This window comes from Strix uralensis, chromosome 7 (assembly GCF_047716275.1).
Source record: "Strix uralensis isolate ZFMK-TIS-50842 chromosome 7, bStrUra1, whole genome shotgun sequence".
Lineage (NCBI taxonomy): Eukaryota > Metazoa > Chordata > Aves > Strigiformes > Strigidae > Strix > Strix uralensis.
Genome location: NC_133978.1, coordinates 15,257,691 through 15,274,579, shown reverse-complemented (window position 1 = coordinate 15,274,579; position 16,889 = coordinate 15,257,691). Strand labels below are relative to the sequence as shown.

Below are 16,889 nucleotides of genomic sequence, written 5' to 3'. Positions count from 1 at the left end.
TTTCATTCTGAGTAGATGAGTTGTACAGGGGTAGAAGGATAGATGGAAGTAAAAGGGACACAGACATTCTAATCGTGTGTCTTTGTATTTCATTTTTCCTGTAGGCTTTTGCGCACTGGGGCTATTCTGGGAGGAAGCCAAAGAGATACAAAGTGCTGGGTGGGTTGGGGTGGTGTGGAAAAACCGAAGCGAATGGCTGGTTGGTTTTAGGAAATAGAGCATTCAGAGGAACGTGATAAGCCTCTTGGCAGCCTTTCTTGTATCTGGTCATTGCCTGGATTAAGCTGGCTGGTCTGCTGGTTTCAGTTCCTGCTTTGCTCTCCTGGTCTGCCTCTTCCCCAAAGGCCTCATGGGATGTCCTGTGGTTTCTTGTTCTTCTGGGGCCTCCCTACCTTGTTTGTAGTCTTTGGTGTTTGATAGCCGTACGTTCACAAGGCTTATTATTCTTATTTTCAGACCACAATAACAATGTGATGTTATTTATTTTCTAGCCATCAAGGCCTGTACCTGTGGCAAATTACCCTCATTCACCTGTTCCAGGAAACCCCACGCCACCTATGACTCCAGGGAGCAATATTCCTCCGTACCTGTCACCTAACCAGGATGTCAAACCACCATTCCCACCTGACATTAAACCAAATATCAATGCTTTACCACCACCTCCAAGTGAGTAGCAAACAGAATACCCCCACAGTCATTTATAGTCCCTCTCTTCTCTGCCACATACATTTCAGAGTCTGGAAACTAGCTCTGATTGCTGCACTGGGAGAGGCTCGAATTGCTAAGTTGTGATAGGTGACAAGCACGGTGCAGGCTCACTAGAGCCAGTGGAGGACAGGAAAGAGAAAGATTGCTATCCCCTTCTAAAATAGAGTATCAGAAAAGTTCTTCCAAGTTAAACTTGTAAGGATTTTACTCCTGAGGTATTCCTTTAATACCTTCCTGATGATAAAACACATGATTTTGTGTTGCGTTGTGTGCTTGGTAGGCTTGTTTATTGTATGAACTTTCATTGTGGTCTGTTTTGTTCAAGGGCAAAGCCGTTCATTGAACATCACCGCAGAATAGCATATAATGTGAATATTTATAGCAGTGTCTCTATTGTGATCCATACAGGCTTCTTAAGAATATTCAGCAGTATGCCAAAAATTGATATATGTTCCTTTCAAAGCCAGTCAACATCACAGCTACATTTGGCTGGGAACAGGGCAGGAATAACAAGATCTCTCTGGCTGTATACTAGCACAAGATATTTGAGGTTTTGAAGTGACTGATGAACAATAGGAGATATCATTTATTAGGGAACTGGGAGACGCTTTATGTTTTCTGTAAAATAACTGCTGCTGCATTAGCACTTTGCAACTGGTACTTGGAGTTCAGGATAGCTGAAAAATGAAGTAGACAAAGGTGGCCTGCAGTATTATTTGGGCAAGAACACAGCATTTAAAGATATTTGGACTTCATAGATTAGCAGTAAGTTACCACAAAACCTCATTTTGTGAGATCAAATAGTAATTGAATACCGTGTCTTTGGTCATGGGATAGTTTCATGTGATGAAACTGTCGGAACTAATTGGGTAATGTTGATACCAGTTCAAAGTGGGGAAAATAAGCATTGTCACAGTTTGCCATGATTAAGAGATTTGTTGTCAGTCTTCTGCCAGCAAAGTAAGCCTGGACACAGAACCTGTCCAGTAATAAAAAACAGGAATTCTTGCCATGCCTGGTTTCTGTTTGTGGCCGGAATGCTAAGGCTCTAATGTTAGAGAATAGAAGAATTTGGTTTGTCATTTCTATCAGTTTGAGCCATGTCACTTATATCGGTTAGATGATGTAGTTACTTGTGACTTCCTTTTTTGTGTGTATGAACCTGCTAAGTTAGACCCAGTAGCAGATCACTATGTCATTTGTTACTATTCTGTATAAATATACACATTATTATTGCACTGCAGATGCTAAAGGGAAAGTTCACGCTTTCTCTCCCTCTTCGATCCCAGCCAACCACAATGATGAGCTGCGTCTGACGTTTCCTGTGAGAGATGGTGTTGTACTGGAGCCTTTCCGGCTGGAACACAACCTGGCAGTCAGTAACCATGTCTTTCACTTACGGCCAACTGTTCATCAGACGCTGATGTGGAGGTAAGCTCAGCCTTGTTGTGAGGAAGTCTTGCACCCAGTAATGGAGGAGTGGCAGGCCAGCTGAACTTCACTTAGGTTTGCCATGAATTTCACTTTAAAACTTGTGACCTAAATAGGAAAAATGCCCTTTAAACTCACAGGCAGTCTCACCTGTCACTTTCCAGAGACAACATGTTCTAAAATGCTTCCTTATCTGTATTGCATCTCCTTGCTGATAGCATACCGCACGCAGTGTTTGAAAAATCACCGCAACTGTTCCATCCTTTCAGCTCTGGGTGGAACAGGTGTGGGACATGCACAATCAACACCAGTACAAACTTCCATTTGGGAGACTCTGAAGTCCTAGGTGCTTTGTGGCTTGTGAAGTGTTAGTTGCAGGAGTAACTGTGCAGGGCTGTTATAGTTTATACATAAATTAAATGGTGCAGGGTATCTGATAATAAAAATAACACACTAATGAAGGACATGATTTAGAGGCTTGGTATCATTTGGAAAGACAAGTGCTTAAATCCTCCTGACTTTAGAAACTAACTTCCTAGAATCTCCCTCTCCTGTGACTCCACAAGTAAGGACAGGTTAGAAATATCGGAGCATAGCTTTCCACGTACAAAGGCTTCTGGTTTTCACTTACAGAGAGTACTACTTTCCATCACAGAGCAATAGTTTTCCTGGGTGGTACCTTCCTGCATTTAATGTAGATCTGCATGAGTGATTCCAGGCTATGTCCTGATTCCACCATGCTCATGAAAGGGCTTTAGATCAAATGACAAGTGGAGCCTTAAATTTTTTTTTTTATTTGTATATTTTCAAGTAACACGGAATATTTTTGTCTTCTCGTTCTGTTTTTCTCAGAAAACATCTCAGTGTTTATCTCAGCTGCTGATTAAATTGTTTGAGCCTGTCTCTGTGCACTGTGGAGGCTGGTTAGATGCTCAGGATCTTGTACAGGGATTGTTTCGCAAATGTAGCAGCTGAGATGGTAAAATGCATCATCTTAAGCACATTTTCCATTATACCTGCCTCACTTTCAGTTTATTCCTGAGCCTGGACCACAAACCCCCTGACCTTAATGGAAGTGATAACATGTAGTTTCAGCTTTTTTCCCTGTGAGGATCATCTTCCCATTCACTGGAATCCACTTGAGACTTCTATTTTCAGGAGGGCGTGATGTGGGCAGAGAGGCATGCTCAGTTCTCTGCCACAGGGATGGACTCTGACTCTAAAGCTGAGGTGTGATGCAGGACTCCTTGCTGCCACGGTGCCCCCCTACCCTGAGGTGGCCTGGGGGTTGGGAGGGAGAGAGATTGCAGGCAGACCACATCCAATAATTAACACCTAACTTTGAGGTCAGTTATTGCTTACTTGCATTTCATTATCGTGGAGTACTCGCAGCAGAGGGAGTTTTGGCAGTTATTTGCCGGTTCTTATTAATAAGTAATCACTACTGGGGATTGTGCTGGCTCATTCAGTAGATTTATAGTGCTGCACTGAGGCATGAGGCTGTTTCTTAATATCTTCTTTCTTTCTTCCTTAGCTCACCAAACACATAGCCTTTATTTAAACTTATTTTAATGAAGACTCATAGGTAAACTGTGCTCAGGTCTGCTGTTTTGAAAAGCTTGTTAATAGTGGGGAGAACGGATGGTCCTGTAATGAAGTCATTTCACATTTAACTCAGGGTTGGATGGATTCCAGAAAAATGAATTAGTCACATGTGTGGATGGATTTTGGTTTTATAGAGAATGGTGGAATCGAGCCAATTCTTAATATTTGTCTGCCAGTTAAAATATTTGGCAAAACCTCTCACGTGTACACACATAATGAATAGCAATGCAACTATTTTTCTCCCCGCTGGGAACTTTTCATGGTTATGAGAAACAGAAAGGTTGAAGGCTGGGAAAATGTCGCCTTGAAGCTGGTTCAGTCTTAGCACTGCTCAGTTATTAATAACGTCCCATGGTGGAGACACTGTCTGCTAAGAACATGAGGGTCTCTTGCGCTCTGTCACCGCTCTGTGACGTTCAGCAGGCCTGCTTAGAGTCCTCGGGAACACACTTAATCTGCATGGTTTTTATATCAGAGGTACCAAGCCTTGTTTCCCTCCAGGTTTGGGTGACTGCAGTGTGTTCTCATGAGGTGAGACCCTCCTGTGGATCTTGCAGAGGGAGCTTTCAAAAAATTGTTAATAAAATGTTGAAAAAGAAGCCTGGAAAGACTTAATGTAGATGGATTATGTTGAAAGGTTGGGTAGTTTGTATTCTATACCTTTCTTTTTAGAAAAAACCCACGTTTTTATCCAGTGCTAAATCTTGATATTTTGAAATCCAGAAAAGATGATGTTGTCAGAATTGAAATCTCTGTTTTTGTATAAAGAAAATGGCAGTTAAGGTGATGATCTCCTGAATGAGCTGTTGCTCATGGATCTTACAAAGATATTTTCCTTCAGGCAAGATGAAGAAATGAGCACCTAAATTTTCAAGCATAAAAGATAAGCATTCAGCTGTCTTTTGCTGTCATGAACAGCAGAATCCTGACATTTCATTTCAGTTCTTCATGTTCTTTTAAATTTCTTCTTCAAATTACTCATTCCTAACACAAGGTTAACATCCATGTATGAAACTGAAGTTATATTCTCTACCCACTTAATTTGTGATTAACTTAATCTCAGCCTTCCTTTTTTGGAGGTGTTACAAAACTAATTTTTGAGGAGCTAAATAGTGTGTGAAAGTTACTAGTGGAGGGGTGGAAGTAATTCATGCTCTGAAAGAAGGTCTAAATTTGGTAGATTTAATCCACAGCAGTGTTAATTTGGAATCACAGAAACAGAAACACAGGGGCTGAGATACAGCAGTCATTTTATTTTAGTTGATTTACCTGTTCCAAGGCAGGACTAGCTGTACCTGTATTTTATCCAACAAGTGTTCATTCAAATGCTTTTTTAAATGCTCTGAAGTAGTGAAGAATCCATAGGCTTCCAGCACAACCCACTGCAGCCTATCACTTTCTTGTTCTTAACTCTTAACACACAGGAAGGACCTACCTGCTGTTAACATTTTTCCTTGTGCAGGATCATTCCATGGTCTAGTTTTGCAAAGTGGTTTGAGATGTTCCCTTGGAAAGTCCTTTATAAGTGTAAAACATTAACAACAACTTTGTGGCATGCTTGCATCATTAATTCATTGTGACTTGCTTCTGTTAAGGGCTTTTATGAAGAAAGTGTGTTAATACCCTTTACTGGCAATAATTGTAGAAAAATAATCTGATAAAGAAAAAGCATTCCTAGCATCAAAACAACCTCCCTCTGCAATGTGAAAGCAAAGTTAAAGGAAGATTTATTGGTTGTTGTACAGGTCTGATTTGGAATTACAGTTCAAGTGCTATCACCATGAAGACAGACAAATGAACACAAACTGGCCAGCTTCAGTCCAGGTCAGCGTTAATGCAACCCCACTTACCATCGAACGTGGCGACAACAAGACATCTCATAAACCTCTGCACCTAAAGCACGTCTGCCAGCCAGGAAGAAACACGATTCAAATTACAGTCACAGCATGTTGTTGTGTAAGTACATTGAGCTCACGGCTGCAGCTGCTGATGCTGAGTTTGCTATTTAGTACAGTTTGGAAATGTTGCCTTAGCTGAAAGAGCCTTACTCTCTTTTTTTTTTTCCATGCATTTTTCTGGTAAGGTGCTTGTTTGATGATGTTGACACAGTCAGAGTGCTAATATGGAATTTTTTGCTGCTGAATTATTGCAGAATGTAGTGGTGTCCTTCCAGTGTCTCTGAAAAGGCTTGTGGTCTAGGGGAGGAAGGGAGTTTGATCTCCTACCTATTTAGCATGTGCTTGCGTAACAAGGCAGCTAAAGTGTATTAATGTAGAAGTAGATTATTGTGATGCAGTCTGTTGTCCAATACTAATTTCATTTACTTAGAGTACCGTGTTTGGTTTGACATGAGAACATCATCAATATCATCATTGGTGGTGGTGATGATTTTTCAAATAGCTTTTCAGATGAAAAACTCATATTCCATGATGCAGTCTAGACGATGCAACTTTCCCCTTTCTCTTTTTCCATGATTTAGTTCCTCTCAGGGTCGAGTACTATATTTTTAATGCAGACTGTTGCACACATACAGTCTGAGCTTTTGACTGTTCTGTTGTCACTGACAAGAAAGCAAGCTGCTACCTCTCCCAAGGTTGCAGTGTGAGGCACTTTGACAAGAAGCCATCCACCCATTTTGCTTTACTTCACACTGATGTTTCTCCGCATAATGTCATTTATCTGGTGGCTAGGAGCAGGGGCAGCATCCTGTGAATCCACAACGAGCTCTGTATTGGGGAAGGAGATTCACTTGGTTCCAGACACATCAGTAGCAAATCGTTTTTGCGACTTCCAATGTAGTCTGAGGGCAGGCAGGTAGGCTAGACTGTGTCAAAGAATCCAGGGTTTTAAAAATAAACCCTGATGTCAGAGATGAATACGTCAGCCCTGCGTATTCTGAATATTAAGGAAGGAGAAAATGAAGAAAATCATTGCTTTTTTTAAAGCCCTTGTATACATTATGCTCCTGGAGCACGGAACATCATACTGTGCAGCGTGCAGAATATCCCTAAGGGAGCACATGTGTGCAGCAGAGCAGAACCAGAGCAGAGCTTTTGTATTTAAGCATCAGGCTCTTGCAGAAGCCACGTGTCCAAGGGAAGAATGCAGCTTTGTTCAGCACTGTTATTTACCCTGTGTGTTTGGTTCTCTTGGTAACAAAATGCATTTTCTTTCAGTCACACTTGTTCGTGTTGCAGTTAGTACACCGGCCATCAGTTCGCTCTGTACTTCAAGGTCTACTAAAGAAACGCCTCCTCCCAGCAGAACATTGTATCACTAAGAGTGAGTTTCATTCTGCATGGGGGATGACTTTCCAGAATGGCTATGTTCAGTTGTGATCAGCTATTTCTACACAAGATTTACTTGCTTATTGAAAACCTTAAGCTGGACTTGTCAGGAATTTCCAGAACATCGTGTGCATAGATTAAATCCTTGGTATCCTCAGATGTTGAGGGCTATTTGGGTGGGGATAACAGAGTACCAAGGACACAAGCTTAGTTCCCAATGAGAACTCTCCCATTCCAGGAGAACCTTTCAGGATTTTCTTCCATCTTTGTTTTTGACTTACCTAAAAGCCCTGTTTAGAAACATTATTCTTTATTTATTTAGGGCTGCTTTAAGTGCTTGTATGGCACTTTATTTGATTAAGGGTATAGCTGATACGCATGTGTGTGATGGTTTGTCTGTTCAGGAATGTTCTAAATTACACAGAATACACTATGTGGGTAAATTGTCTCATTAAATTGGCCCTTGAAGGTTGAAGTGTTGGTCTTTCAGATTTCTATGTTAGAGTTTACAGTACACTTGATTTTTCTCACACATACACATACCTTCTTTCTAAACAGTAAAGAGGAACTTCAGTAGCGTAGCAGCTTCCTCTGGCAACGCGACACTAAATGGGGAAGATGGAGTAGAGCAAACTGCTATTAAAGTGTCTCTGAAGTGTCCGATCACATTCCGGCGGATTCAGCTCCCAGCAAGGGGTCATGATTGCAAGCATGTACAGGTGAGTAAATGCCAGTGGCCTGGCCATATTCCCTCAGTCATGTGTTACTACAGTACCTTTAGCTTGGTTATCGTATGAGAGAGCCGAATGAAATGGGATTTCTTTGTGTCTGTCAACCTAAATAACTATATATATATATATATATATGTTTAATGTAGAGGGAGAAAGTAAGCTATTTGGTTTAGTTTTCTGTGCTAGTAGGCTTTTTTTCATGGCAGTTTTACTTTTATCCAACTGATTCAGTTAATATAATATTTTCCCTTGATTTCCTCTTTTTTTTTTTTTCCTTCTTCTCTGTTTCTTTCTGATACCTAGTGCTTTGATCTGGAATCTTACTTGCAACTGAACTGTGAAAGAGGAACTTGGAGGTGTCCGGTATGCAAGTAAGTGCAAGCATACTACATGAAATGCAGTTGTACATGAGTTGACCGAATTCAGATCATATTTAAGGTCATTGAGGGAAGAAAAAGGAAGTGAAATAAGGCATATATATTACATTTACATAATAGCATAAATTCCAATGAGAATTCTTGCAATATTTCATAAATTGAGGGAACACCTGGATTATTAGAAATTTAAAAACAGATAATAAGAGGTATTTTCTCACAAAATACATCATCTGCAGGCTTTCATTACAGGCTATCAATGGGTTGTGTAGAGTTTAAAAGAAGCTCAAATATTTACATTAAGACAGATACCTACATAAATAAATGAACTGGGAGTTTGTCTTCCTCTAGATTATGAAGTATAAGCAACTATCAGTCTTTTCTAGAGTTATTTTTGTATAATTTTAATGTTGTAATGCCCAAATTACTGAACTTCAAGTAGTAGCTGAACATTAAGTTAAGGGTGCCAAACAACTGTCTCAGGTACTGTGCTTTGAGTCGCATAGATATGCAGTTAATGACAGTGTTCAAGGAGAGGGGGAGTTTCGGAGACTGCAACATTTCACATTAATTTGGTAGGCAATGAAGTTGGATCCTCCAAAGTCAAAGTCAACATCAAGTGCAAATCAAAGTGAGAGCAGAAAGTAAGAAGGATTCTAGTCCAGAATAAGGCTGATTTTAAAAAAGGTAAAATATTTCCGAGGAGCAAAAGTTTGAGTGATTACTTAAAGGAAAAGACGGATACCATGGCATACTTTCAACCTTATGTTTTGACCAGAGAGCTAGTATACTGCAGAAGAAATGAAACAAAAAGCTTTGAAGTGGTTACAGACTGCCCATTCTTATGTTTAACTAGGCAGAAAGAATCTCAGAAGGTCTGCAGAGCAGTTCAGTGTCTGTAGCCTACTGTGCTCAGTCCACAGGGTTACAAGGTTGTTCCAGCCTCAGCTGAGGAGCCAGAGCTCTTAAGGTCAAGCAGCTGTAGCCATAGCAGCTTGTACTTTATCTCTGCAACTCTCCAGGTTCAATCCCTGCTGCGCCAGCCAATGTTAGGTATAAACAAGAGTGGAGATTGTCCCTTCTGTCTGCTTCTGTGGATATTGCAGGCTTGAGATGAGCCTGTTTCGATGACTATCCGTGATTGATATGTATCCTAAAGTGCAGGTGCTTTCTCTGAACTACCTGAATATTTTCTATCTTATAAGTTAATATCACAAGAATTGGGTGTCTTGCTTCTTGATTTATGTATTCATACATCCAGGCCAAAATTTTTGTCCTGTTTCTCTGAGTCTGAGCACGTTCATTCAGATCTAAGTGCCTACATGACTAAATCATTTCCGGTTTTGTTTTGTGCTGTCCCCATCTGTGCTGATCTTAAGTAAAATAGCTGTAATATGTAGTTACTTTGAAGCCATATTACTGTGTAATATCTTTCCAATTTGGAAAAAAAATAGTGCCAGTTGGTGTTCACAGGAGAGACCTGCTATGTTTGAAAAGCCTTTAAATTCACAATGTATTTCACTAAAAAAATTGTTTGAAGGACATGAACAGCTTGTGGGCACACACAGGTAGATGTGTCCTTATCTCATCTATTTGATGTAGAGTACTATTATCCTGGTAATGAAGATGTAGAACTAAAACTATTTGCCCCGAGTCATTACTGAATTATGTGTTACAGATAGTAAGTTGGTGGATCTCAGTCCGCTGACTTCATCAATAACCTGTCCTTCTTCCATCCCTCTTTTAACACATGTATAGCAATATTCTAACATGAGGTTGGATTTTTTTTTTCCTTTCTAGTAAAACTGCTCTGCTGGAGGGCTTGGAGGTTGACCAGTATATGTGGGGTATTCTGAACGCTATACAAAAGTAAGTGAACTTATTCATTTCTGATATCCAAGACTAAGCAACTAGGAGATATGTTAATGACTACTGAGATAGTCACGCCAAAGTAGGTCTTCGTGATTGAACTTGAATATTCTATTTCATGCCTCCTTGGTGGAGTTACTGATACAGTGAATCAGTTTCCATCTACTTAATAGATCTTGTTTGGGTTATCTCTTGATGGCAGCCTCACCAATGAAGCAAAGAGAAGAGTGAGAATGGAGGATTAAATGCTTTCTCATGTTTCCAAGTAGTTCCTCTGATGCACATGTGGCAGACCATATAGATATGTTTGGATTTCATTGTGTGGATAAACACAGAAATGTGTTTTCACAGTTGCCTCTTTTAAAACTTGCTTTCGGCACACACTTGAGGAGCAAAAGATCTTGAGGTGGTATTAGTCTAGAGCATTTCAGAACATTTGTTACCATATTCTTACATAAACTTCAGCAGAATTGCTTTTTTTGAAAAAAATAATCAATTAATGTGATAAAATTTTCACATTATTTTACAGCTCAGAGTTTGAAGAAGTTACCATTGATCCAACTTGCAGTTGGAGGCCGGTCCCAATAAAGTCAGATATTCACATCAAAGATGACCCAGACGGCATTCCCTCAAAAAGATTTAAGACCATGAGTCCAAGCCAGATGATCATGCCAAATGTGATGGAGATGATTGCAGCTTTGGGTCCTGGCCCATCACCTTACCCATCCCTACCCCCTCCTCCAGGAGGCAACAACTCCACTGAGTATGGTAACCAAGGTTAGTTTTACAGCTTTGTGCACCCAGGTGGTCACTCTAGAAGTGAGTGGTTCAGTCAGCTTTGTGATTCAGGTATGTCAGTGCATCTTCTCAGAGAGATGCATAAGGAAAGCAAAATATATGGCTGCAATTCTGAAATTCTGCATCAGTCTTTTCATTTAAGATTCATCTGTTTAGAAGAAAATATATTTTAGTAAGGAAATTGGTGCTTGTCATATTTACTGCTGTGCAGCCCTCCCTGAATCAACAAACATTGTATGTAACCTTATATATTCATGGCCTGCCATAGTATACATCTTTCTTCCATTTTTTCTGTCCATTTTCCTTCTGTTCCACTCTTATTCAAGTGAAGGCTCCTAGTGCTATAGAAGTTACAAAGTATGAACCCTGATACTTGGGCCAGGTGGGTGACATTTGGTAGGCCACCCAGAAGGTGGATGACTTTTAAAGAGCTTTTAACTGCTTTGCGAACACCTTTGCATTAGAAAATTACTTCTGAGTTCCTCTACCCATGTGTTGCCAGACTGAGAAACAGGGAACTAAATACAGGCAGTGGAGATAATGTTTTCAAATGACTGGTATATTGTGTATAACTCAATTATAGTGACAATTCTGAAAATATGAAACCAGAGACTGTTTCTTTTGCAAGTAATATGATATGACTCAGTTCAGCTCTGGGAAAAGACCAACTGTTCACACCATCAGAATCCCCAAATTGATTACAAGGTGATATATGTGCTTTTTGCAGGCGTTTGAAGAAAAATATAGATTGCATGCAAAATATGGTTAATTTGCTTCAATGACTGCAAAACTGATGGCAGATGATAAAACTTTTCAGGTTTTCAAACAGATGAATGATTACTATAACAAAGCCAAGAGCACTGAATCACAAATTTTTCACTCGTTTAGTAGGAGTGAAGTGCAGCAGAGCGTGAGAACAGAGCCATCTATTCTTCATCATCTTTCTAGCTCATAATCAGGAATGGACAGGGTAGTCACATAAAGTGGGGTTTAGGGTTTGTGCAACAATTGCTGCCTAGACTGTTACTTCCTTGCCTTTCCCTGTGGATCCTGTAGCAGAGGTAGTCATCGCTTCTTGGAGCCCTGACTAATCACTGGCAGGTGAAACCCACGCTCTCCTATTTCCCCTGCAATAGGCGTATCAATGCAGAGCACCGCATGATCCTAAATGTTCTGTCCCTCAGCATATGGCAGAACTCTTACCCTAAAGAAGGGCATGTTGCTGCACAGCTGTAACTCCCTGGGCATACTGCCTTGCATTTTCATTCTCCATCAATATGTGCACTGAAACTTGGTGTTTAGAATTAGGTAATGTCGTCTGACTAACAGTACTCTAGAGCAAAGTAGTAGTAGTGTTACTACTGTGGTTTATGTTTGTTTATTTGGGTTTGACAGTAAGAATACTGAAGTTTAATTTGCAAATATAACAAGTACTCAGTAATACAAGACCTTATTCCAACTCCCTGCTATTAAATCTTTCCTGAGAAGCAAGGCAAGACCAGCTATACTCGGTGAGACTCATCCAGTTTGCAGATTAACAAAATGAGAATTAGTCAGGCTCTGCAGTATTTACATGATAGATCAAAGTCCTGACTTCTTTGAGAAATACTCTTACATGGCTAATGACTTCTATTCCTCTGAGATTAAACTTCTGTTTGTGAAGCTGTGCTAAAGAGCAAATGATGCAGCTACTTCAGTTTGTCAAACTCCCTTCTTGACTTGAACATTTAAAGCTGCTGTACTTCAGCTGATGAACTGCAGGCTCTCCGTGCAAGCTCCAAAGCTATTCTATTATTTCAGAGCTCAGTATCATCCAATTCAGCAGCTTATGTGAAATAGCTGAGTGGCTTTAGTTCAGTTTTTGCTGCTCATAGCAAATAAGCCACCAGAGTTGGTATCTCAGTTGGAAGTGTTAACAGAGGGATCTGGATGGAAAAAATATGGAAAATAAAATCCCTGTATTGGGAAACATGCTTGCTTTAGTATTCAAGTGATCACTCAGCTGAGGTGGGATGGATTAAAACATACCGACAGTGGTCATACAGTAGTTGTCCTGCAGATCAGCAGGGGGCTCCAGGCTTGTTGCTAGATGGTAGATGTGTGTGGGTAAATCCAGACCATTTATTCCAAATTGGTGTGAAATTTTTGGTGCTTTGGAGAATATAGTTTCAGCTGAAGTTAAGCAGATTTCATAAATTCACTAACTTTTCATTATAAGCGTGTGTATCCACATGCTGAAACACAAGCTACAGGCAACCAGTTTGTAACTCTGAAAATGAGAAAAATAGATCCAAGAGGGGAAAATTGATGTGTTTGCAGTCAGTCAAGTGAATTTTATTAGGGTTTGTGGTAGCAAGGAGAATTACATCACGAACCCCAATTAGACATGAAGACCTCTTCTGCAGTATCTTAATGGAAGTTGCCTGTTTATACTGCAGAAGAAGAGGTAAAATAGATGTGCTATGAACTGGTACTGTGACATCTTCCTGATAACAGTTCTGTCAGCTTCATCAGAAACTGGAGTAATGCTCAGTCGTACTGAGTGTGTAGAACCATAGACATAAATAACACAAGTGTCCTATAAATAATTTTGGACTTGGGCAGTCAGTCTCAGTTGCACCGAGATGCATCCAGATGCAAATATTCCATAGAATTTAATACGCTTTTCACTTCTCGACTTGGTGAAGTTTATGTGGTGACTTGACAGTAGTTTTTCAAAATGTCAGCAGTTTTCAATTAGTTTCAACATGTACATGAGCTATTGCAGTGGCCAGTATTTGAAACCTGAATGCCGTTTTTTCCTCCCTATTCCTCCAGCTCGCGCCAGCAGTGGGGAGCGCAGTGTTGTCAGGTCCAGTGTTGCAGTTGCCCTGTGCTGTGCAGGGAGGATGCCATGCCGCACAGCTTTTACAAGATACACTGAGAGATCAATGTTGGGAAACAAATAATTTCTTTCATATCACATCTGTTTCTCTTTTAGGCAACAGTTACCAAGGTCATGGCAATTTTGACTTCCCACACGGGAATCCCGGTGGCACATCTATGAATGACTTCATGCATGGGCCACAGCTGTCACATCCCCCAGACATGCCGAGCAGCATGGCAGCTCTCGACAAACCTCTCAGTCACCCCATGCAGGAATCTGTAAGTAATGGTGCTGTGGACGTAGATTTTCCTTTGTGGGGGGTAAGGAGCTCTCATCCAGCTAACGGACTTGCCTTGTGAACTGCTTTTACTTTTTGTGGATTCCTCACTTTGGAAGTTTGTGAAATAGAGTAGTCCTGAGAAATGCAAAAATGCCATTTTTAGTTTCTGGCCTTTTTGAGTTTTCGGAGAAGCATTTCTGAGCTTTTTGAATTGTCATTTAAGGTTGTTTATCTGAAAGAGACAACCTGGCTCAGTGTGCTTGTGTTAATCATTGTGCTTTGCTCTGACACCTGAGAAAAACTAGACTTCATTCCCTAGGCCGGCAGGGTCTGTGAATATCCATCTTCAGCAGACAGCTTGTTATAGCAAGACATTGACTGACTTCAGAGCAGGGGCAGTATCTTCCCTGTCTTTGTCCCTGAGGGCAAAATTTACATCAAAGCATTTTGAGGGGGAATTCTACCCAAGTATCATGAAAGGCACCTTTAAGCTGTTGGGAATAAGGCAAACCTGTAGATTTCAAGGAGAGATGCTGCCACTGGTTTGAGAGTGTTTCAATGTAAGAGACTAAAAAATGGAGGTTCCTCAGGTCTCAGATAGAGAGGCAGAAATGTGCGTTGGAAAAACAGCTTGCTCAGAGCACTGAGTTTTATATACAGAACTTTATATATCTCCAGAAAATGCAGTACTGCAGCAGCTAGGTGATAGAAAAGCTACCAGCAGCATTTAGCTCTGAGGCATGGCTAGTCATCTATTTTAACTCAAGGGGGGTGGGGGCTGGGGTGTATAGATCCTTTTATGTTCATTTAAGTTACAGGGCAGGGGCTTTACAGTGTGCTGTTACTGCACAGGAAGGATGTTTAACTTCACAAGTCATCTGTGCCATGTCTTTAGTGAATACTAGAAAGTACAATTTCAGAATGTAATGAGGAAATGTGGTAGCAGATGCCCAGCAAAAGCCTACTCAGTCAATGTCTCCTCTAGCTGGCAGTGGATTTTCCAAGGAGGATGGTGAGAAGTAGGAAGAGAGTGGAGAGAGAGTTCTTAGTATAGCTTGGAGAGAGCCCAAGTAACAAGACTGTCTGCAAAGGAAGAGTCCAGGAACCGTAACGACTTTGCCACTTTACAGGCTAATAAAGGACAGAACAAACATGCTGTAAACTTAATTTTACATTGGCGAATTCCACATACCCAGCTTAAAGAGCAGTCTGAATTACCTGCATCAGAACCAACCATACAGTATTAGAATATAGTAGTGAGGGGGAAATACTACCAACCTGAACCACTCACAGCTGCTTTCCTTTGAATCAAAGCCCCAGGGAATTACTCTTTGCCTGCCATTATCTGACACCTACTTCTTGACTTCATCAGTTAACTGCTATACCTTTGCTATAGTAGTTGCCCCAGTGGAATTTCTGAAGTGGTAGGACGTGAAGTGGTTGAATATGAAAGTGAAGAATCTGTGGCTTTCTGAAAATGAGACTGCTTACAGATGATAGCAAAGGTGAAAGTTGCTCAAGGCTATGCATGTTCCAGAGCTATAAGAGGGTATTTGGGCAAATGTTAATAGATTTTTTGGTTCTGTGGGCCAGTCTGTAGTAAATCTGATACTTGCTTATGATAGCTCGCAATTAAAGTAGACCTTTGCCTCACTTCTCCCTCATCTATCACGATACACAAGCTGTACTGTTTGGGAAGGGAGAGCAGTGCTAAAGCAGGTTCCGCCTAGTTTATGTCAATGGCTGGTTTTCTCTAATGAGGACCAGTTTTCAGGTCTATAAGCACAGGTGAATTATATTGACCTTGTCAACATAGTCATATAGTCTTGAGGACTGTTAGTGCTCCCACACAGCTTTTTCAATATTACAAAGTCTCTGCTTTTCTCTCCTTTTCTCCTTCTTCCTTTCTTCTCTCTCAAAAAATGAACTGTTTGTCTGTAGCAGACACTCAGGAAAGGCAGCTTTAAATTACTGCTTTTAGAGAAATGCATGCCATTAACACATTCCTAAATTGTGTAGCTGAATGTCTTTAGACAGACATCTCTGTACGAAAATAACTATAAATCACATTGCATAATTGAACTAAGGTTTTAAGACGTTGCCTGTGCTCTTCTCTGGCTTTCTGTCTTTCCTTTTTACACGTTTAAGGTGTATTTTGTTTTCATCTACTATTCACTTTGACCGTTTTGTGTTTACAAAGTGAGCCAGGATCAGATGTTTGGTGCTTTTAGACCCAAGGTGTATCTCTAACTGGAGCTGAATGCTGCTGAGGAAGTTCCTAAGTTTTCCTATTATGAGGTTTTATGTGATGGCCCTTATATAATGGTAGGCAGAGAAAATTGATCCCTCCAGACATATTCCATAGATCACTCCAGGAAATGCAGATGTGTTTGTCCAGTGTAGGTAGGGCTGGGTAACCACGGCTGGATCATCAGAGCTACCTTCTCTCAACACTGCTGTTCTGCTCCTGTGGAAGAAGAAAAAACCGAGACCTGAGATGTGGCTAGAAGTAATACCTCTTCCCCGGTGTAAAGTGGTGTGAGAACTATAGAGCAGATGCTTCTATGTCAGTGCAAGATTGCTACAAAATAGCTGCCACAATCGGATCATGTTTGTTTTCAGAAATTGTAAACAAGTTTTAGACAAAGGTGAGTTCAGCGTTAGCTCTAGCTTAGTGCTTATTGCAGTGTAAGGAGTGGTACATGACTGAGCAATGGATGATCACACCATAGTTTCATATACACGGTGAGGTGAGATGAGCTGGTGCCACTGTAAAAAGTCATTGCTCTTATTTCTATTTTCACTTTACCTCTCTCTCACAACAGTGTAAGTGTTACTGCAGCCATGAAGTGATCTGGATCCGGGTACTGATGTGATTGAAAACTTAATTCAGAGCGAAGGGGAAAAAAAAGTTTAGCTTTTATCCATGTCGGTTCCCCA

General features: G+C 40.6%; 1 protein-coding gene across 11 annotated transcripts in view; it reads left to right on the top strand.

The window, feature by feature from the left end:
• Positions 1-16,889, top strand: part of ZMIZ1 (zinc finger MIZ-type containing 1) — a 360,677-nt gene that overhangs the window by 332,620 nt on the left and 11,168 nt on the right. For 9 of the 11 annotated variants that reach the window (XR_012629622.1, XM_074874528.1, XM_074874527.1 and 6 more), the window contains 9 exons: positions 492-666; positions 1,953-2,139; positions 5,490-5,700; positions 6,921-7,026; positions 7,590-7,750; positions 8,066-8,133; positions 9,937-10,005; positions 10,535-10,782; positions 13,784-13,947. Coding sequence is in view for 10 of the 11 variants with exons in the window: in XM_074874528.1 (XP_074730629.1) it covers positions 492-666; positions 1,953-2,139; positions 5,490-5,700; positions 6,921-7,026; positions 7,590-7,750; positions 8,066-8,133; positions 9,937-10,005; positions 10,535-10,782; positions 13,784-13,947 (1,389 nt within the window). In the remaining variant the exon portion in view is untranslated. The remainder of the gene's footprint in view (positions 1-491; positions 667-1,952; positions 2,140-5,489; positions 5,701-6,920; positions 7,027-7,589; positions 7,751-8,065; positions 8,134-9,936; positions 10,006-10,534; positions 10,783-13,783; positions 13,948-16,889) is intronic. The other 2 variants (XM_074874535.1, XM_074874531.1) reach the window with 1 other exon arrangement.